The sequence below is a fragment of the Pundamilia nyererei genome, unplaced genomic scaffold (assembly GCF_000239375.1).
Source record: "Pundamilia nyererei isolate P.nyererei 1_Seehausen unplaced genomic scaffold, PunNye1.0 scaffold00189, whole genome shotgun sequence".
NCBI lineage: Eukaryota > Metazoa > Chordata > Actinopteri > Cichliformes > Cichlidae > Pundamilia > Pundamilia nyererei.
In genome coordinates, this window is record NW_005187590.1 from 905,896 (window position 1) to 923,705 (window position 17,810).

General features: G+C 38.7%; 2 protein-coding genes across 2 annotated transcripts; one reads left to right on the forward strand and one right to left on the reverse strand.

The window, feature by feature from the left end:
- Positions 1-6,204: 6,204 nt before the first annotated feature.
- On the forward strand, positions 6,205-10,863 carry LOC102204732 (myelin and lymphocyte protein-like). The gene is made up of 4 exons (XM_005747121.1): positions 6,205-6,310; positions 7,316-7,483; positions 8,399-8,542; positions 9,702-10,863. Exons 1-4 carry the CDS (start codon positions 6,221-6,223, stop codon positions 9,774-9,776), a joined length of 477 nt encoding a protein of 158 aa, XP_005747178.1. The 5' UTR covers positions 6,205-6,220; the 3' UTR covers positions 9,777-10,863.
- Positions 10,864-14,080: 3,217 nt separating this feature from the next.
- On the reverse strand, positions 14,081-17,407 carry LOC102205016 (galectin-related protein). The gene is made up of 3 exons (XM_005747122.2): positions 16,936-17,407; positions 15,953-16,136; positions 14,081-15,700 (listed from the first exon to the last, which is right to left on the reverse strand). Exons 1-3 carry the CDS (start codon positions 16,989-16,991, stop codon positions 15,557-15,559), a joined length of 384 nt encoding a protein of 127 aa, XP_005747179.1. The 5' UTR covers positions 16,992-17,407; the 3' UTR covers positions 14,081-15,556.
- Positions 17,408-17,810: the final 403 nt, after the last annotated feature.

The following is a 17,810-nucleotide window of genomic DNA, read 5'->3' on the forward strand; positions in this document are numbered from 1 at the left end:
CTGCTTTGTACAGGAAGCCAATTCTACCAAACTTAATGTAGACATAGGGATTGCCTATTGTTTAAGTATTTACTGGATTTTATTATTTATCTCCTGCATCGTGACAGACAAACAAACTATCCACAGTGGATTCTGCATCTCGATGACTGGACTATGCAAGAATTGTAGTTTAATTACAAATTTTCTAACTACGTGTTGAATATGAATAGAGAAAGACAGTCAGCTGTCGGCCCACAGGTCTACCTGGTGTTTTTGTTGCTGGCCTGCTTCTGTGGGGGTTGTGGTCTGGGGTGGCTCGGGCCTCTCAGTTGCATGGTGGGCACTCCGCTGGCTGTGAGGCAGTTCTTGGGGCTGGGGGTCTGGTGCCCCATCCTTGGCTTGTGCTGGGGTTGCCGGCCTGTCTGCTGCCTCTGGTTCCCTGGCACTCCTGCCCTTGGCTGTGGGAGCTCTGTCCAGCTTCCCTCTCCCCCTGCTGGGGTGGACGCACATGTGTCATTGGGATGTGTGGCCTCAGGTTTTCAATGCTTTTATGGGGTCATGGATGCTGGGGCCTCCAAGAGATGCTGCTATGACTTAGAAAGTAGCTGCTTATTTTTATTATTTATTTCTAACTAGCATAAAAAACATTCGCTAATGTAGATTAGATCACAAAAATCTCAGAGATTTTCAGAACTTTCAGAGATACAAGTCTGGTGTTATATTGGTAATTGCCAGCCAAGAAGCTGATGCACTTTATTATATTTATTGGGTAAATATTTTTATTGATATTCTGGTCTTCAGTGTTAGTTTACAGTCCAGCTTCAGTAAAAGCAAGTCAAATTCACATTTACTGTCAATGGCCAATATTGACAGGTAAGAGTAGACCACATTCACCTTTAATATTGCTTTGGATCAGTTTATGCTTTTTATTAGGTTGCAAATTCTATTTCTTTGTTACATTTAGTTAAAAGAAACAGGTAAGATAGGACATGTAGCCAAAGCCAACAAAACGTTATAAAGCTTCTGTCTTCCCTGCATTCATTGATGATGATTTCACAAAACGAATGTAGATCCCCAACCTGCTGTTAAAGTAATTACCGTAAGATTATATTTTTCTTCATTTCTAGCTGAGTATGTTTATGTGTGATTGTCAGTACAAAGGTTTGTGTCACGGCTGGCGGGGTGAGCCGTGCGGTGTTGGAGGAAAAGGAGGACCCAAAATGCGGCAGTGACGGATGATTCGAGTGACGTTTATTTACAAGTGGTGGAGTGGCAAAAACAGGCAGTGAGGCATGACAAAACAACTGAAGAAACCTAAACTGGGAGAACTAAATGACAAACCTGAGAGCATACAAAAGGGGTGCGGGGCAGAGAGCCACAGAGACAGGACCGAAACACCATAGAACGCAGACGAGCCAACGACGAACACAGGAGGGAAGAACAGCTGATCTGAATACACATGATGACTGGAGGACACAAGCTGAACACAATGACAACAGACACAGACCTTTAGAATAGAACAGGAAATCCAGAACACGAGCCTTCAAAGTACAGCAGGAAACACACAGACTGAATTACAACACAACACAGGGACACGAACAGAGCACCAAGGACAGACACAGGTAGGGCTGATAAAACACTAAACTTCAGGTTCAACCCTAAACTAATACAAAATCAGAATAAACACAAGGCACAAAAATGACCCAGGACCATGACAGTTTGAGGAGAATGAAGGAAGAGAGGACAAAGAAATTGTATGATAGCAGGAAGAGCCAGGTGAGCAAATTTGCAGATAGTTAAATGGAAAAACAATTATTTTTGACATAATTCACATAGATTTTATGGATGCTTTGTGTGATTTCCAATAGCATATGATACAAATGGTAGCACTTAACATTTAAAAGTTTGGACTTAGAATCTCCCCTGGTTTCTGTGTTCACCAGCTTTGAATATCCAAAATGGTACTCTGGTAATTTGGGGGATTTTATATTTTTGGAAGCAGAATTCAATCTTGTACACAAGCTTCAACTGACAGAGGTCCATTAATTTACAGGAGGAAGAGTCAGGTAACACCACTGTGCTGCCACTTATTATGTTATGACATGCCATGACAAACCCAGCCAACCCAGCAACCCTCCACAACTGTAAGACACCTGCTGGGCTGGTTTACTGGTTATTACAAAAACTCAGTTCTCATATTGTGGCTCAGACTACTGTACAGTGTATCAACTGTGCTGACAAAGAAAACTTTGAAAAATCTCTTTGGATTGGTCGCCCTTGATTATTGTAACATCAGCTACATTCATCACCGCCCCGTTGTCCTCCACCCCAGATCATTTTGGAGGCTAAAACAGTTATCCTAGCTCTTTCTTTAGTACCTGGTGGAAATGCAACTAGGTTTTCAAAAGGTTGTTGGTCCCCAGGGAAGTTTCTTTGCTGAACTCTGAATACTAGAAATAATAGCTAATTATTGGTCATTTGTACTTCTGGAGAGAAAACTGATAAATTTTTGTGGAAATGGAATCCTACTTAGCACTCAGTATTTAAAAAAAACAAAATGCAAGGTTGTTGTGTATTAATTTGAGTATAAATCAGAAGAAATATTGGATATTAATTAAGATCACTTCTGTGGGGTGATGAATTTGTTTTGGGTTGTTAGACATAACTACTGATGTTATTCATTTCACTGCTTGCCACGTTACATTCTTTTAAACTGGGATGTTAAATGGAAAATTCATTGTGTTTTGATGGCTGTTATGTATGGAAGCTCGTTTCCGCCACTAAAAAAAAAAAAAAGCTAGTATCCATAACTCGAAATTTCGAGTTACTTTTCTCAAAATTTCGAGTTAGCTCTGCCAATCAAAAATATACGTGAATGAGGTCGCTTTCTTGTTACCCGGAAGCATATGGCGCAGGACCGCGCACTCAAAAACGGATCCCAACAAGTTAAAGTATGTTTGCTGATAGTAACACCATGTGATTCAGCTAATAACACAAGGATTTCATCATTTGTGAAGCCAGGCTGAAAACACTCAGCAATCTGTGCATTCACGACTGGATGTAATACCGGTAGCTTAGCTGTAGCATTTGTAGCTGAGGGCTTCAGCTTCCGGGTAACATGGAAATGACGTCATTCACGTAGATTACTGATTGGCAGCCGCTAACTCGAAATTTCGAGTTGCTTTTCTCAAAATTTTGAGTTAATATGTCGAAATTTCGAGATAATAACTCGAAATTTCAAGAAAATAACTCGAAATTTCGAGAAAATAACTCGAAATTTTGAGTTATGGATCCTTTTTTTTTTTTTAAGGGCCGAAAACGGCCTCCAAAAGTAAGCCAAACCAAAAACAAAACCAAAAAAAAAAAAAACCCAGATTTTAACATTTATAATGATTGCTATGAAATTTTACCTTCAAATATCAAATATCTATGTGGGGGGCATTTGTGGAATGGTACATCTGGCAACTTTCAAACAGGCAAGGAAACCACACCAAAACATGTCCAGAAGTAGCAGTATTATCCACATGCAATGTCCAATGGGAAGTGGTAGGAAGGGGCAATCCACCCTCCATGAACATGTCCCACTGAGCCAAGGGTCAGCAAACCCCAGACCCAAGCCCAGGCATACACCAACACAGACTGACCATGGAAAACTTTGTGTTATAGAATATTAAATACCACCTAACTCCTTATTACAATCCCGGGCATTAGGTGCAGCTTTTTTGTGTGACTAATATACTTTATTTAAATTTTTTTGTATTAGTATATATTCTTTACCTTCTCAAATATCCTTTTATAGATTCTCTCTTCCTTTCCTTTTCATATTTGTTTTTGTTCTTCTCAGTACCACAGGGACACCACCTAATTTCATTGTACTCGTTACAGGGACAATAAAGCTATTCTGATTCTGACATACCTTCAGAAACTAGTCACTAGCCACTTTTCAAATTTGAAGTGTTTTATTAGTGCTCAAATATGGGACTTTTTTCCATATATTATTATTCATATATTTCAAATATATATATATATATTGAAAAATTAAAAAACTTGATATATAAATGGGCGACTGTGGCTCAGGGGGTTGGGAAGCGTATCTGTGACCGGAAGCTCGCCGGTTCGATCCCCGGGCTCTCTGTCCTGGTCGTTGTGTCCTTGGGCAAGACATGTTAGGTGATGCTGTGTACAGGCAGGAATAGGACCCAAGGTGCAGACTCCGGAGACAGACGTGAACTCAAAAAAGGCTTTAATTTAATACTCAAAATATAACAAAACTAAAAAAACTCAAAACAAACTTAAACTAGAGAAATGCCAGAACACACAGCTAAGAAAACGGTAGATCACGACACAGACACAGAGAAACACTGGGCTTAAATACACAGAGGGAGCAATCAGGGAATGAGTAACAGGAGGGAAACACAGCTGGGGCAAATCAGGCCTAAGGAGACAAGAGGAAGCAAAACCAGACACATTAACATCAGACATGGACTTTCAAAGTAAAACAGGAAACACATAACACAGACTGAACAAAGACACAGACTCATATGCAGGCACTACAAAGGGAACAGAGACGTGGGAACAGGGCAGACACAAACACTGACTGAACACGGGGATATAGGAACTTAGGATACACATAGACGCGAACTAGACAAGGGGATGCAGGTGACAGGGGAGACATAAGCCATAAGACGGAACTCAAAGAAACCAAAAACTAGAAAGTATAAATAATAACATAAACTCAAACACCCTGGGTCAACGACCCAGGCATCCTAACAAGACACTTCACCTACCGCCTACTGGTGTTGGCCAGAGGGGCCGATGGTGCGATATGGCAGCCTCGCCTCTGTCAGTCTGCCCCAGGGCAGCTGTGGCTACAACCGTAGCTGCCTCCACCAGTGTGTGAATGCGAGAGTGAATGAATAGTGGAATTGTAAAGCGCTTTGGGTGCCTTGAAAAGCGCTATATAAATCCAATCCATTATTCATGTTTTTAACATTTTTTATGCATATCATTAAGTTGATTTAAGATGGAATGATATATATGGGTTAGTGAAAGCATTTCACTGCAACAGAATGCTTGGTATTACACTATGAACTATATAGAAGGTTGTGTTTCCTGGCTTAATTTTAATTGTTCTCTTTCTGCCAACAAATTATTTCAAAATGCTTTGACCTGTATTGCAATTTTATAGAATCAGGAACAGCTGCAAGGTTCTGTCACGGTGACTACAAGTACAAGGAACTTCATTTGGAGAATCATTAAAGAATTTCGGTTTCTGCTTGACCAATTATTGTTTGTTTTGTTGTTGTTGTTGTTGTTGTTGTTGTTGTTGTTGTTGTTTCTTTTCTTGGGTTTCTTGGCTTTACTTACGAAGAGTGTTGTCTCCACCAGGAGTAGGTAGATAGTGTGACAGGTGCAGGAAACCGGATCCAGCACGTCAATTATCAGAGGTGTTTGCGCAACAGCTCACTTACCCAAATGACCAAGCTTGCCACCTTTACGTTTCCATGGAACTGTTGTTTACAGTGGGTAGTGTGAAAAGCTGCAAGCTCACAAACGGAACTGAGTTCAGCTGGCAGCACATAAAAAATGTCTTCATATGTCTTTATTTCCATTCATGCAAACTGCTGCTGGAGACCTCTGCATTACTCTGCCAAATCGAGCCCTGCACTCACAAATTTTAATGTGGCCCACTTATCAGTTTAGGTTCCAAATATTTTGTCCCACCTAGTTGTTGCTGAGGTCTGCACGCGTGGTGCACATGCTAAAATCAACAATCTGAAGCAAACGTATTCTGAGAATGACGGGGAAGTGAAGTACTCCTTTATTAACTGTTAAGAGACGTCCATGCATCCTTCTGCCAAGTTTATGACGTTCTGGAACTGAATTTGCGTCAAAAAAAAAATTTGAAGAGGAAAATGTAAATAAATAAAAAGTCCAGCAGAGCTATTGCTATTGTCGCTCTTGAGTTTTTTGTTGTTTGATGTTCTTGAAAGCGGAGCTGCTGCCCGTTGTCATGGTGATAAATGAGCCAGTGTCCAAACACTGCCGTCTGTCCCGCACTGATGATCCATCAAAGGCATCTCCATATTCGTTAAATTCGCTCTGACTACGCCCCAATTACCGGGCGTGTCTGCACTGTGCTGATGGAGATTCCGGTTTTTTTGCAGCCTGCTCCACCTGCTTTTCAACCGTAGCGGGTTTGAATCCGATTTAGTCTAACAGCAGCAGCAGCAGCAGCAGGATGGCCTCCAACACTAGGACTATGGCAAACCTTCCCAGCGGGGTCGGAATATGTGCCACCCTCCCCGACATCCTGTACCTCCCAGAACTGGTAAGAAACGGCGATTGTAGGAACTTTTCTCTGTCACACAGTTTTTACTCACAAAACATGCAGAAACTTTCTTATCCAGAGATGTTCAGATGAAAAGCCCTTAAAAAATAATTTTAAAAAAAGAAAAGAAAGAAAATAACTTTTAACCATTTTCTACTTTTTATTTCAGTGACGGTTTTTGTTTTCTGAAACAGAAGGACAAAATTGTTTCATTTCTGGTTAACCTGTGGTTCAAAATATATTTATATAGTAGGTATAGTGTAAAAGTAAGTTACAAATAAGGTTAACCTTCTCACTTTCTCTTCACAGCAGTAGTAAGAGGAGCTGATTTACAGCCACTTTGCAGAGAACGTTTTTGTGCTCTCCTGTGCCTAATTTTAAGTTGGCTTCACCCTACTGATAACTGAAGTTTATAGGATGCTGACTGAGGGTTAATGATGTGGGTGTGTTAGGAGTAGGATAATCTTCCTACATGAGCAATATTACAATTAATTATATTCCAGTGAATATGTCATGAGCCAAACATCACAATAGGCGGAGGACAGACCGAGCAGGTTGGATTCCTATGATGACTCTGTGCAGTGGAGGAAAACAGATATGAAAAGAAAAAATGTTTTCATAAGCCACGTGTAGCTTAAGAAAATGTCAGCAGTGGAGGAATGTCGCAGGTGTTTTCACATGAATGTGTGCGAACAGGTGGAGTTCAGACAGTGATGACATACGGTGGAGGAGGGTCAGGCTCCCTGAATAATGCAGTCTGTCAATCATTAAAGGTGTAGAGTAAACGAAGGCAGTCACGCCTGTGCTGCATGCCCAAGTAGAAGTACAGGTTCTACAAATAACTGCAACACACGTTGTGGAAACATATAATTTCCTTAAACTAAAGCTTTATGATCGTCCCAGATCTAACTGAGGCTGTCATTTAGGGGCTTCTAAGCCCGTGTGGAGATTTTTCACATGTTCCAGCTCTTCTTATGTGTACATGATGTATACATGTTGTTGCAGGTTTTTGGTGGTCTGGTGTGGATCTTGGTGGCATGCACACTGGTAGTGCCAGAAAATCCTCAGGGCTGGGTCATGTTTGTCTCTGTCTTCTGCTTTGTGATGACTTTTATCTGGATGGTGGTGTTCGCCTGTGGGAGACATCATAATAAAGCCAGCTGGGCAGCAGCAGTAAGTCCTCCACAAATCATATCGCACACACTTACGTGTCCTTGCTGCTTGGCAGCTGTCTGATTGTTGAACTTTTATCTCTATTTTTGTTATAAAAGTAGTTATAAAGCATCTTGAGGCTATTGTTCTTGATTTGGTGCTATATAAATAAAACTGACTTAAAGTGTGTTTCATTCCTGTTTATGTAGCTCTATCATACCTGTCTTGACTCCAGTAGCAGGAAGTACCCCTGGCAGATAGAGGATCCAACTTATACGCAATAGAAATTGACCAGCTTGAAGTCCTACCTCGTTGTTTTGTCTGTTATAAGTATAATACAGCGAACAATATTAATATGGTTGCTTCAGAGAAACACGGATCGTTCTAATTGCAAATAGATGCAGTTAAATGATGGTAGATATACAGCATCTACCTTCATCATCAACCCTGACACATGCCTCACTTTAGAGGTAAAAAAGAGACAGGAAACAGATTTTGGCAGAGTTTTAAGGAAAACGCACCCTTCCTTATAATTCTATATAATATACATATAGTACATATAATTTTATATAAACCACAATTAAATGTTACAATTTAAGCCACTTTACTTTTCCTTCTTGAGCTTGTGTCCATTATATGTCATTGTTCTGAACTTTTCTTCTGCCGTGGTTAAATGACAAGCATCAGTGCAAGATTGCTTTGACAGTCTTCTTCGGTTGCTTTCCGTGGTGCTCTGACACCTGATATTTAAGAATTTGCAGCTACAAAACAAGTTTTTTGATGCAAACACACACAACACAATAGCTTTACATGCCAGTGTTTGACAGGATTTTGCAACTATATGTGTGTTTTGACTCTATGCCAATGCAGGCAGTCACCACTTTGAAGACATCACCACATAACAATGTCTCGCTCTTTTTCTTCCTACTCTGTCAGGACTTTTTGTATCATGGCATTGCTGCATTCTTCTACCTCAGTGCTTCAGTGGCGTTGGCCAAAGTGACGCTGGATCTGAGCGGAAAACAGAGCAACAACACAACTACAGGAGCACGCAACTACAAGTTGGACGTCTCTGCAGTGGTGAGTCAGGCTGTTGTTACTTGGGTGACACAAAGAAATGAATGATTATAAAGCTAATGAAATAAAGCCCACAGAGAATTACACACTGGTTGCAGTTTTCTTTCAGAGTTGGCTCTCAGTGAGTTGAAATAGTGATACAAGAGGTAGTCGTATTTCAGTGAGGCAAACATAAAAATACCAAATAGTTTTTATTGCATTAATTCTTTCAGGCATCATTTTTAATTTTACTTTAAATGTACTGATTTTTTTACTTTACTTTGTAGATGTTCCGTTTTTGTTTTGAGGTATTTAACCTATTTTACATCATGTTCTGATTAGTTGTTTTCTTTGGATCTTTTAATAAGAAAAAATAGGAAGAATCAGAAGAAATCAAGTCAGTAGAATATTTGCACAGATCTTCATGAATTTCTGTCTGTCGTGGATGTAATATTTGATCAACTCCATAGCCCTAACTTTAAAAAAAACATAGGAGGCTATTATTACCTAGTAAAATGATCCCAAAATACTAAAATAACTTTGAAATCTCACCTGCTTTACTTCTGCTGTGTAAGTATCGACTCGCTTAGTAGACATTTTTGTCGCTAGTGGTTTTCTATCCATTTGTAATTGTTTTGTGTCTATTTGCATTAATGTTCTATGTCTTTGTAGTCATTATATTCTATTATTTCTTGTTAATTAACTTGTTTTTTGTCTTTATACTAAGCTAGGCTAAAGTGGTTTTAATCTAGATGTTAAGTCTCAACAAAAAAGAGAGTGTTTGGCACATTGTCAAACAACGGCTTTGAAACTGCCTATTTTTTAAAATATGAAACTACTTAAGAATAAACTTTTAGTGCACTCAAGGTGGTGAAGTGGAGACTATTCTAAAACCTCTTTCTCCAGGGCAAATATTTCATTGCAGCAGCAGCAGATCTGCTTTAACATTTAGCTCTATCATACAAGATTTACTCTCAACAAATGACTTCTAATCAAAGATGGATATTATGAACAATTTAGCTTCAGTAATGCCTGGAGGAAATGTTATATGTTGCTGTTAACATTGCTTAAAATCTGATACTGTGTTGGTTTGGATTTTTTTAAGGCTTTAAGTTTCAGTGGTTCAAAGATCATTTAAGGTGTTGATGACCTCCTGACCTCCTGATGTTCTCTGTTCTTGCAGGTTTTCTCATATGTAGCCACTCTTCTCTACTTCGTCCACACAATCCTGTCTGCCATCCGATGGAAATCTTTCTAGAAGCTTTCTCCCTATAAACCTCATGAGCAGAACTGAATTTCATTTTGTACATACGGAAATGCTGATATGACGGGGGTTTGGTGATGGAGACTGTCAAGTTACTGATCTGGCGTTTCCCTCTGCTAAATGAAAGACGATCTGGGTCTCACTGTGCCTCACACTGCCTCATGTCTACTGTTAACTTCCAGAATACCATACCACAGTATCACTACTTACAGCCACAAGATTAAAACCAGGGGCCACACAGTGTGTAGGAACTGGATATTTGTGAATGTGCTGGGATGCCAAGCACTGGAATGCGAAAGGTGGATCCTTTGCACTCCTTATCCCAGGAATAATGGGGTCTGAGATTAACACCTTAGATTAGTTTCAGATTTCATTTGCCATTTTAAATAGTTCTCATTTTGCAAACATTTTTAAGTTGACAAAGTGTTCCAATAAAACCCTGCTTTGTAGTAAAATAATCAATGCCACGTATATGTCAGTAGTTTTAATGTTGTGGCTGTTTTGGTAAATGGTAAATGGCCTGTATTTGTATAGCGCTTTACTTAGTCCCTAAGGACCCCAAAGCGTTCACAATCACTACTCAAGCTCTCATTATATAGAAATGTCAGAGCGCCAAAATAAAGAATAACCAGGATAAGAACAGAATGATTGTATAGCCAGACATAAAAAGATTTATCACTGCCCTGCAAAACTGAGCAAGCCAGCTTACTTAGAAAGACTGAGGGACTAGAGAGACAAGCTTAGCGTCACTTTTATTTGCTGATATCAGAACACTTGATATCATTTGGCGAGGAGTGAACTCATCACTTGAATGATCATTCTGCTACACTCCATGAAAATAATATTTGACATATTTAGTTTAAATTAATGTGATAATTAATTTATCAGTGATTAATTTCAGGTTCCCATGGGTCCTTTACTCCTTTTCTTCTCATCATTATTATTTGGATGACTTTGTCCTTTAATGAAAACCTTTCGATTAATATTATTGTTCTGCTCTCAGCTGACTAAAGAAAGGAGCGGGTGGGGAAACATTTATATTTTTGTAGGTTTATTCACACTTTCTTTGAAATTAAATAAATTTGGGGTTTTTCATGAAATATGTGAAGTGTTTCTGTATGCTATATTACCAGATTTTGTAAGGTGAATACAATACATTCAGACAGAGATTGTGGTTTGTTGAATAGTTGTGCTACATGTTGAGTGCTTACAAATTTTATGCCAAGGAGTCCAGACCAAGTCTGCTGTGACACACACAAAAGGTGATTTTGAGCACTTGTTTTTGTATCAGTTTGTGAACAGATTTTTTCAACATAATGCAGTTCATGCAGTGTGAATATGTGGTATATCCCCTTAGCAGTCCAATTAGTCCCCTAAACCATCCAATGTCCCGTGGGCGGTACGTCCGACTGCTAAGGGGATATAGAAACAGTATCCATTACATCACCAACTTTGAGCTTTGAAACTTTGAACTAGGACTGTAGTCGCGATTTTAATGTAAACATGGGGAACCAACCTTAAGAAGGGTCAAAAACTAGTTCCAGAGAAGAAGTTTAGCTAAATACAAAATAATTTGTCAATAATTTATTAATGAATAAAGAAAATCTGTTCCGTTCAATCAAATTTCATTTATATAATATAGTGCAACATGATAACAACAGTTGTCTCAAGGTGATTTATATTTTAGGGTAAAAACTCTACAATAATATAGAGAAAACAGAAACCCCCAAAATCAGATGACCCCCTACGACAGGGGTGGGGAAGCTTTTTTATATGAAGGGCCATTTAAATGTTTATATATTTCTCAGAGGGACATACTATTATGAACACATACCTAGGGATCCAAAAAGAAAGACCAAAAAAGCTACATGAGGTTTCAGCTCGCCAACACACCTCACAGCAGCCGGAGGTGAGTGCGACAACACAAGCTTGACACAGAGGTCGAGGGGACACGGGAGAGAGGGCGACAGAGACAAGACTAAGACACACAAAGGACAAGGGAGACTTAAACACAAGTTAGAACATAATACAAAAAGGTACAAAACTCAAAATGCTGGTTCAAGATGAACCAGAACTATGACGTAACCAACTGCAAAAAAATAATGATGAGATTCATTTAAGATAAGATAAGATAAGATAAGATAAGATAAGATAAGATAAGATAAGATAAGATAAGATAAGCTTTATTAGTCCCACGTGTGGGAAATTGTGTTACAGCAGTGGACAATCCACAGTTACATGGAAAATTAGAAAAAAGAAAAACACTGGAATAAGATTTCAATAGATACTGTACACAACTGTACACAATAGAATAGAATAGAATACAATAATATATACAATCGAATAAAATAGAATACAAATGCTATATACAATTGAGTATAATACAACGATGCCAGAAAAGAGTGTTGCACTTCATTTGCACTTAATTTGAGATTACAGAGCACAAAAACTGCTACTGTTCTGAAGTGCATTACTATTTAACTATTGATTACTGAACTGGCCAAATGGTTACATTCTTGGGATTTACATGTAAACAGAACAGCTAGAAAGAGACACAACACGAGATAGAAATGGATAGCAGCCATGAATATTTCACATAGCAGAAGCTTGTTGCTTTTCTTTTCTGTTTTTAACCACAGTAGCATTTTACTGCTAGAGCAGCAGAACAGCATGAAGCAGAAGCATTAATGATTTATATCAGTTAAATAACAACAATAGCATTTGTCCTGAAAAGCAACTGATAACTATATTTTAATCACTCGAGCAATTTCTTCTGACATAAACACATAAACAACAAGATCCTTATAGCGTTATTTCCCGCTGTTATAAAGTGTTGAATTCATTTGACAGCTGTACAAACTTAATCAAATTTTTAAAAGGTAGTGTGGATGAGTCATGTCCAGATATTTTAGCTCTGGACATGACTGAGCTAAAATAACCACTACTCTTTTTATTCTGACCAGCAGTGAAGAGTTTAAATCAGAGAAAACATGAAAGCAGGTTTTATAGAAGTACAGCAGAGAGCAAATACAGAACACGGCGCCTCATACACAAGATGTGTTTCCATCACTTCAGAGATGCACGTTTACATTGGCATATTAATTTCATGGAAAACTCCCATGATCATAACCAGTATTTATTTAAAACTTAATCCTAAACCTCACAAGTTCATCCTCGTGGGGACTTGCTTCATGTCAAGAAAATATAAGTACACATGGAGCCATACTGGCAGTGTGGCAGGTCAGTGAACTGTAGCTGTGATGGATAATTGATGAGAAGGCAGGAGGTGATAATAGCAGAGTATTTCCATGAAACTGAAGACGAGAGAAGCCCTGGGATGATGCAGTCTGTCTAAATGACTATGACATCCTAATCTCAGACAACAAACAGTTGATAAGCATTATGGACAAAGATACTTCATGTCTGTGCCTCTTTTGTGGATAGTCTTGATGTTGTAGACAGCAGTGATCCTCCAACTTTGTGTCACCATTTTGGATATATAACAACCCCCAAAATGGGCCCTACAGTGGTTAAAATGCACATTAGTTTAGGCACAAAGAAAACTTCTTGTCCTTCTGTGCTTGATACTGTCGACCATAATATCCTATTAGAGCGATTAGAACATGCTGTAGGTATTACAGGTACTGCGCTGCAGTGGTTTGTGTCATATCTACCTAATAGACTCCAGTTTGTTCATGTAAATGGAGAGTCCTCTTCACACACTGAGGTTAATTATGGAGTTCCTCAGGGTTCAGTGCTAGGACCAATTCTGTTTACATCATACATGCTTCCCTCAGGCAGCATCATCAGAAGGCATAGCATACATTTTCTTTGCACTTCAGATGATATCTAACTTAATCTATCCATGAAGCCAGATAACACACACCAACTAGTTATGAAGCAGGAATGTCTTAAAGACATAAAGACCTCTATCTTTCTGTTTCTAAATTCAGATAAAACAGAGGTTATTTTCCTCGGCCCTAAAAACCTTAGAAATATGGTCGTAACCAGATACGCGCTCTGGATGGCATTTCTTTGGCCTCCAGTAACACTGTGAGAACTCTTGGAGTCATTTTTGACCAGGACTGCTTTCTTCCATTTGACAATATCTCTAAAATTAGAAATATCCTGTCTTAGAGTGATGCTGAAAAATTTGTTCATGCTTTCGTTACTTCCAGTCTGGACTACTGTAATTCATTTTTTTAGGATGTCCTAAAAACTCCCTGAAAAGCCTTTCAGTTGATCCAAAATGCTGCAGCAAAAAAATACCAACAGGTATGTTTTTTCTTTCTGTTTATCCAACCTTTTATTGCTTTGTTTTGTTATATCCTCCTGAGAACCAAGGAAAGAGATTCTTCCGATTTAACTTTTTTTTTGTAATTTCCCGTGTCTTTGGGGTCACCCAAACACATGAGATATCATTGGAAAGCCCAGGATGTCCTTTATTTACTACATTGGGCTGGTTCTCAGGAAGATTTATCATTTCATGTTAACCTGTACCGTTGCCTCATGTATACCAATATCCTCTGCAGCCACCTTATGGTGAAACTGCTGTACTACAGCTAAGGCCTACACTTATTCACATTGGCGTCAATAAAAGCAAAACTGATAACAGCCCTAAAATGCGAATACACACAATGCACCTGATTCTATTATTAGCTTAAAAATAAAAGATAAAGATAAAAAATAAAAGAACAATAAAAGTCAGTCATTAATTGTTACTATCTTACAGTTAACTTTAAGATTTAATAAAAGGCAATAACGTATACATTTTAAATATTTATTAACCAGTTTAAGAAATATATGTTGTAATCTAATAATCTACAAACAGAAGATTTTCAAAAGTGCTCAAGTTAGAAGTATTGATAAATGCATTAATTACCAAAAAATACAAAAATTGAACAAAACCAAAAGTATTTTTGTAGCAAGTAAAATTCCAGCTAGGACAAACAGGTATTTATATAATAAAGCCTCCACTTACAGACTGTTAATACATACACTGATACACTGAACTAGAAACTGATGTTGTGATATATGTTGATGAAAAGAGACTGTCACGGCTGGCGGGGTGAGCCGTGTGGTGTAGGAGGAAAAGGACCCAAAATGCAGGCAGTTGACTGGTGATGAGAGTGATGTTTTATTTACAGAAGTGGAGCGACGGAACAGGTAGTGAGAAAAGACGAATGACTGAAAAAAACCTAGACTGGGAAAACGAAATGACAAACCTAAGCATGAAACGGGGAGCGGAGAATGCAGAGAGACGTAGATACACCGAGAAACACAGCTGACACTAATGGACATGATGAGAAGCAGACCTACAAAGTAAAACTGGAAACACACAGACTGTTTTGCAACAAAAACGCAGGGACCTGAACGGAGCACAGAGGGGAGACACAGGTAGGGATAATAACACGACAACCAACCCAAAGAATTAATACAGAATCAGAATAAACACCAAACACAAGATGAACCCAAAAAGAAACACAAAACGCTGGGTCAACGACCCAGGATCATGACAGAGACCCATAACTCTACAGTCCATTCATGTGGAATCTGAATTTATTAAAGTTTTAACTTTCATTTAAACTAACATTTGTTTGTAGAACGCACAATGCATTTCTGAACATCAGAAACTATTAATCACACACTAATATGGACATTTGTGAAACTTGTTTTGTTGTACCAGCATCATCTGGTACCAGAACGCCTGGAGTGAATACACACAGTGCAAATAACACTGAAATCCGAGACCTCCTGCTGAGCAGGGACACTGCTTAACCCAGTTTGGAGATAATGATGCTACCTTTGATCCATAAGGTATCAATGTCTTTGAGTGATGTCACTCTGTGGTGAAAATAAAACAGCTGCTGGCCATCCACAAACACACGAAATCTGCTTTGTTCACACCGAATCTCAATCTGTGAGGACAGAGCGAATGTTTAGTTAATTTTACAGTCTTTTTCTTTCAGGAGCGGTGTGCACTGAGTAGTTGCCATTCATTCGTGTACTCCTTGTTATTGCCGATCATTTCATGACACCCAAAATCACTCGGTAACAATAACATATCCATGGAATGTACTCTATTTTGCACTAACATATTCTACACATGTAATTTATATGTATAGCATAAACTCATAAATGCCATTACAGTATCAACAAGTTTATGGTACCTTGAAGGGCTGGTCTCTGATGAAGGGGAAAAAAGGAACAGCTTTGTCAACATCTCCCCAGGATCCAGACATGCAGGCTCTTCGTAGCACTTGTCTGTCCTTGAATCGAACACACATCTCCAGAGCCACATCAGGTGGAGGCTCCCTGGATGTGCCACAACCACATGTCAGGGCAATGTAGAACCTAACAGGGGGATGGATATACAGTATGAATCTGGCCACACCTTTCCTTAGATTATCACATAATAAATGAATTTTATATGCGGTGGTTTCTCAAAAGGGAATCCTACAATCAGGCATCGCTTTGGACTTGAATAATGGAGAAATCTCTGTAGGAGAGGCGATTACCATACTGATGTCACTGACTTTAAGCCCATCTTCACCCCTCAAAGTCACAGAGACCTGTTTTAAATTCTGTCTAGATAACATTTCTTCAGCATTCACTTCAAAAGTCTTTAAGGCAGCTGTCTCAAACTCAGAGCTGCTAGGGGCCACTGCTGGAATGCTTAAGTATTCAATCAGAACAAAAAAGAAAACATCCACAAATATTTCCAAAAATGTAGTTTTTTTATTTTAAATATTGTATAACGAGACAAAACTGCAGATGTAAGCACAATTGTTTTTCTCATGCTTAACTAAGTCATCGGGCACTCTGCACTGGCTGCAGTGGTTATTATTATATTTACATGCTTTCATTTTCCGTTTCTCATCAGTAGCAACTCGTACTTTTTGACCCTCCTTTTTCTCCCTCCCTCGCCCTCACATGCACACAACAGGAGGGGCTGTCCCACACATTCCCCCTGCAGCACAGACTACACTGTCCATGATGCAACATTCTTAAAGGGGCTGTAACACTCTGCTCATGCTGCCTTCATATTAAATAATTTTAGAGGAATAGGTATGGAGGGAAGAAGGATCTCGTATATAATGTGGTAATACTGTGGGAAGGATGGAAAGTCAGTAATTACACAAAACATTTCTACCTATCAGGATGGGGATTCACAGTACCAATCACTGTGATCCTTTTCCCCAGCTGCATTCCTCCTGGGATATGACCTCTGAAAGGAACTGCCTGCACACACAAGCATTTGCATAGAGCAACAAAATGCTGAAAAACCACAGTTAATTAAATTTGATTTAAATAATAAAGTTAAAAACTAAAAAATCAAAAGGCAAGCAAGTGGTGAGCCTAAATAATTTTGGATGAATCTAATGGAAATATATGGTACAATAAAATTACAAAAATTACTGAGAATTCAAGAATAAAGCTGAAAACTTTTAAGACAAAACGGAAAGAATACAAATGTGCTTTTTTGTTGAAAAAATTAAATTCACTTCTGTAGCACCAAATCACAACAACAGTCACCTCCAGGCACTATATATTGTAGGGCAGTCACTGTGTAAATGCATAATCTGACCAGAAAAGGCTAAAGTGTTACTTTATTTCCAAAATGTTTTCTAAGTAAAGTGTAAATTGGATAAAAATAAAAATTTTACAAGATCCACTGCAAAATAAATAGAAAAATACACATTTTATATTATATTATACATCATACATGCTTCCCTTAGGCAGTATCATCAGAAGGCATAGCATACATTTTCAGTGCTGTGCGGATGACACCCAGCTCTATCTGTCCATGAAGCCAGAAAACACACACCAATTACTTAAACTGCAGGAATGTCTTAAAGACATAAAGACCTCTAACTTTCGCTTCTAAATTCAGATTAAATTGGGGTTATTTGTACTCGGCCCTGACAATCTTAGAAATATGGTATCTAACCAGATTCAGTGCACATATTGAACATTTTCCATTTGCGCAACATCTCTAAAATTAGAAATATCCTGTCTCAGAGTGAC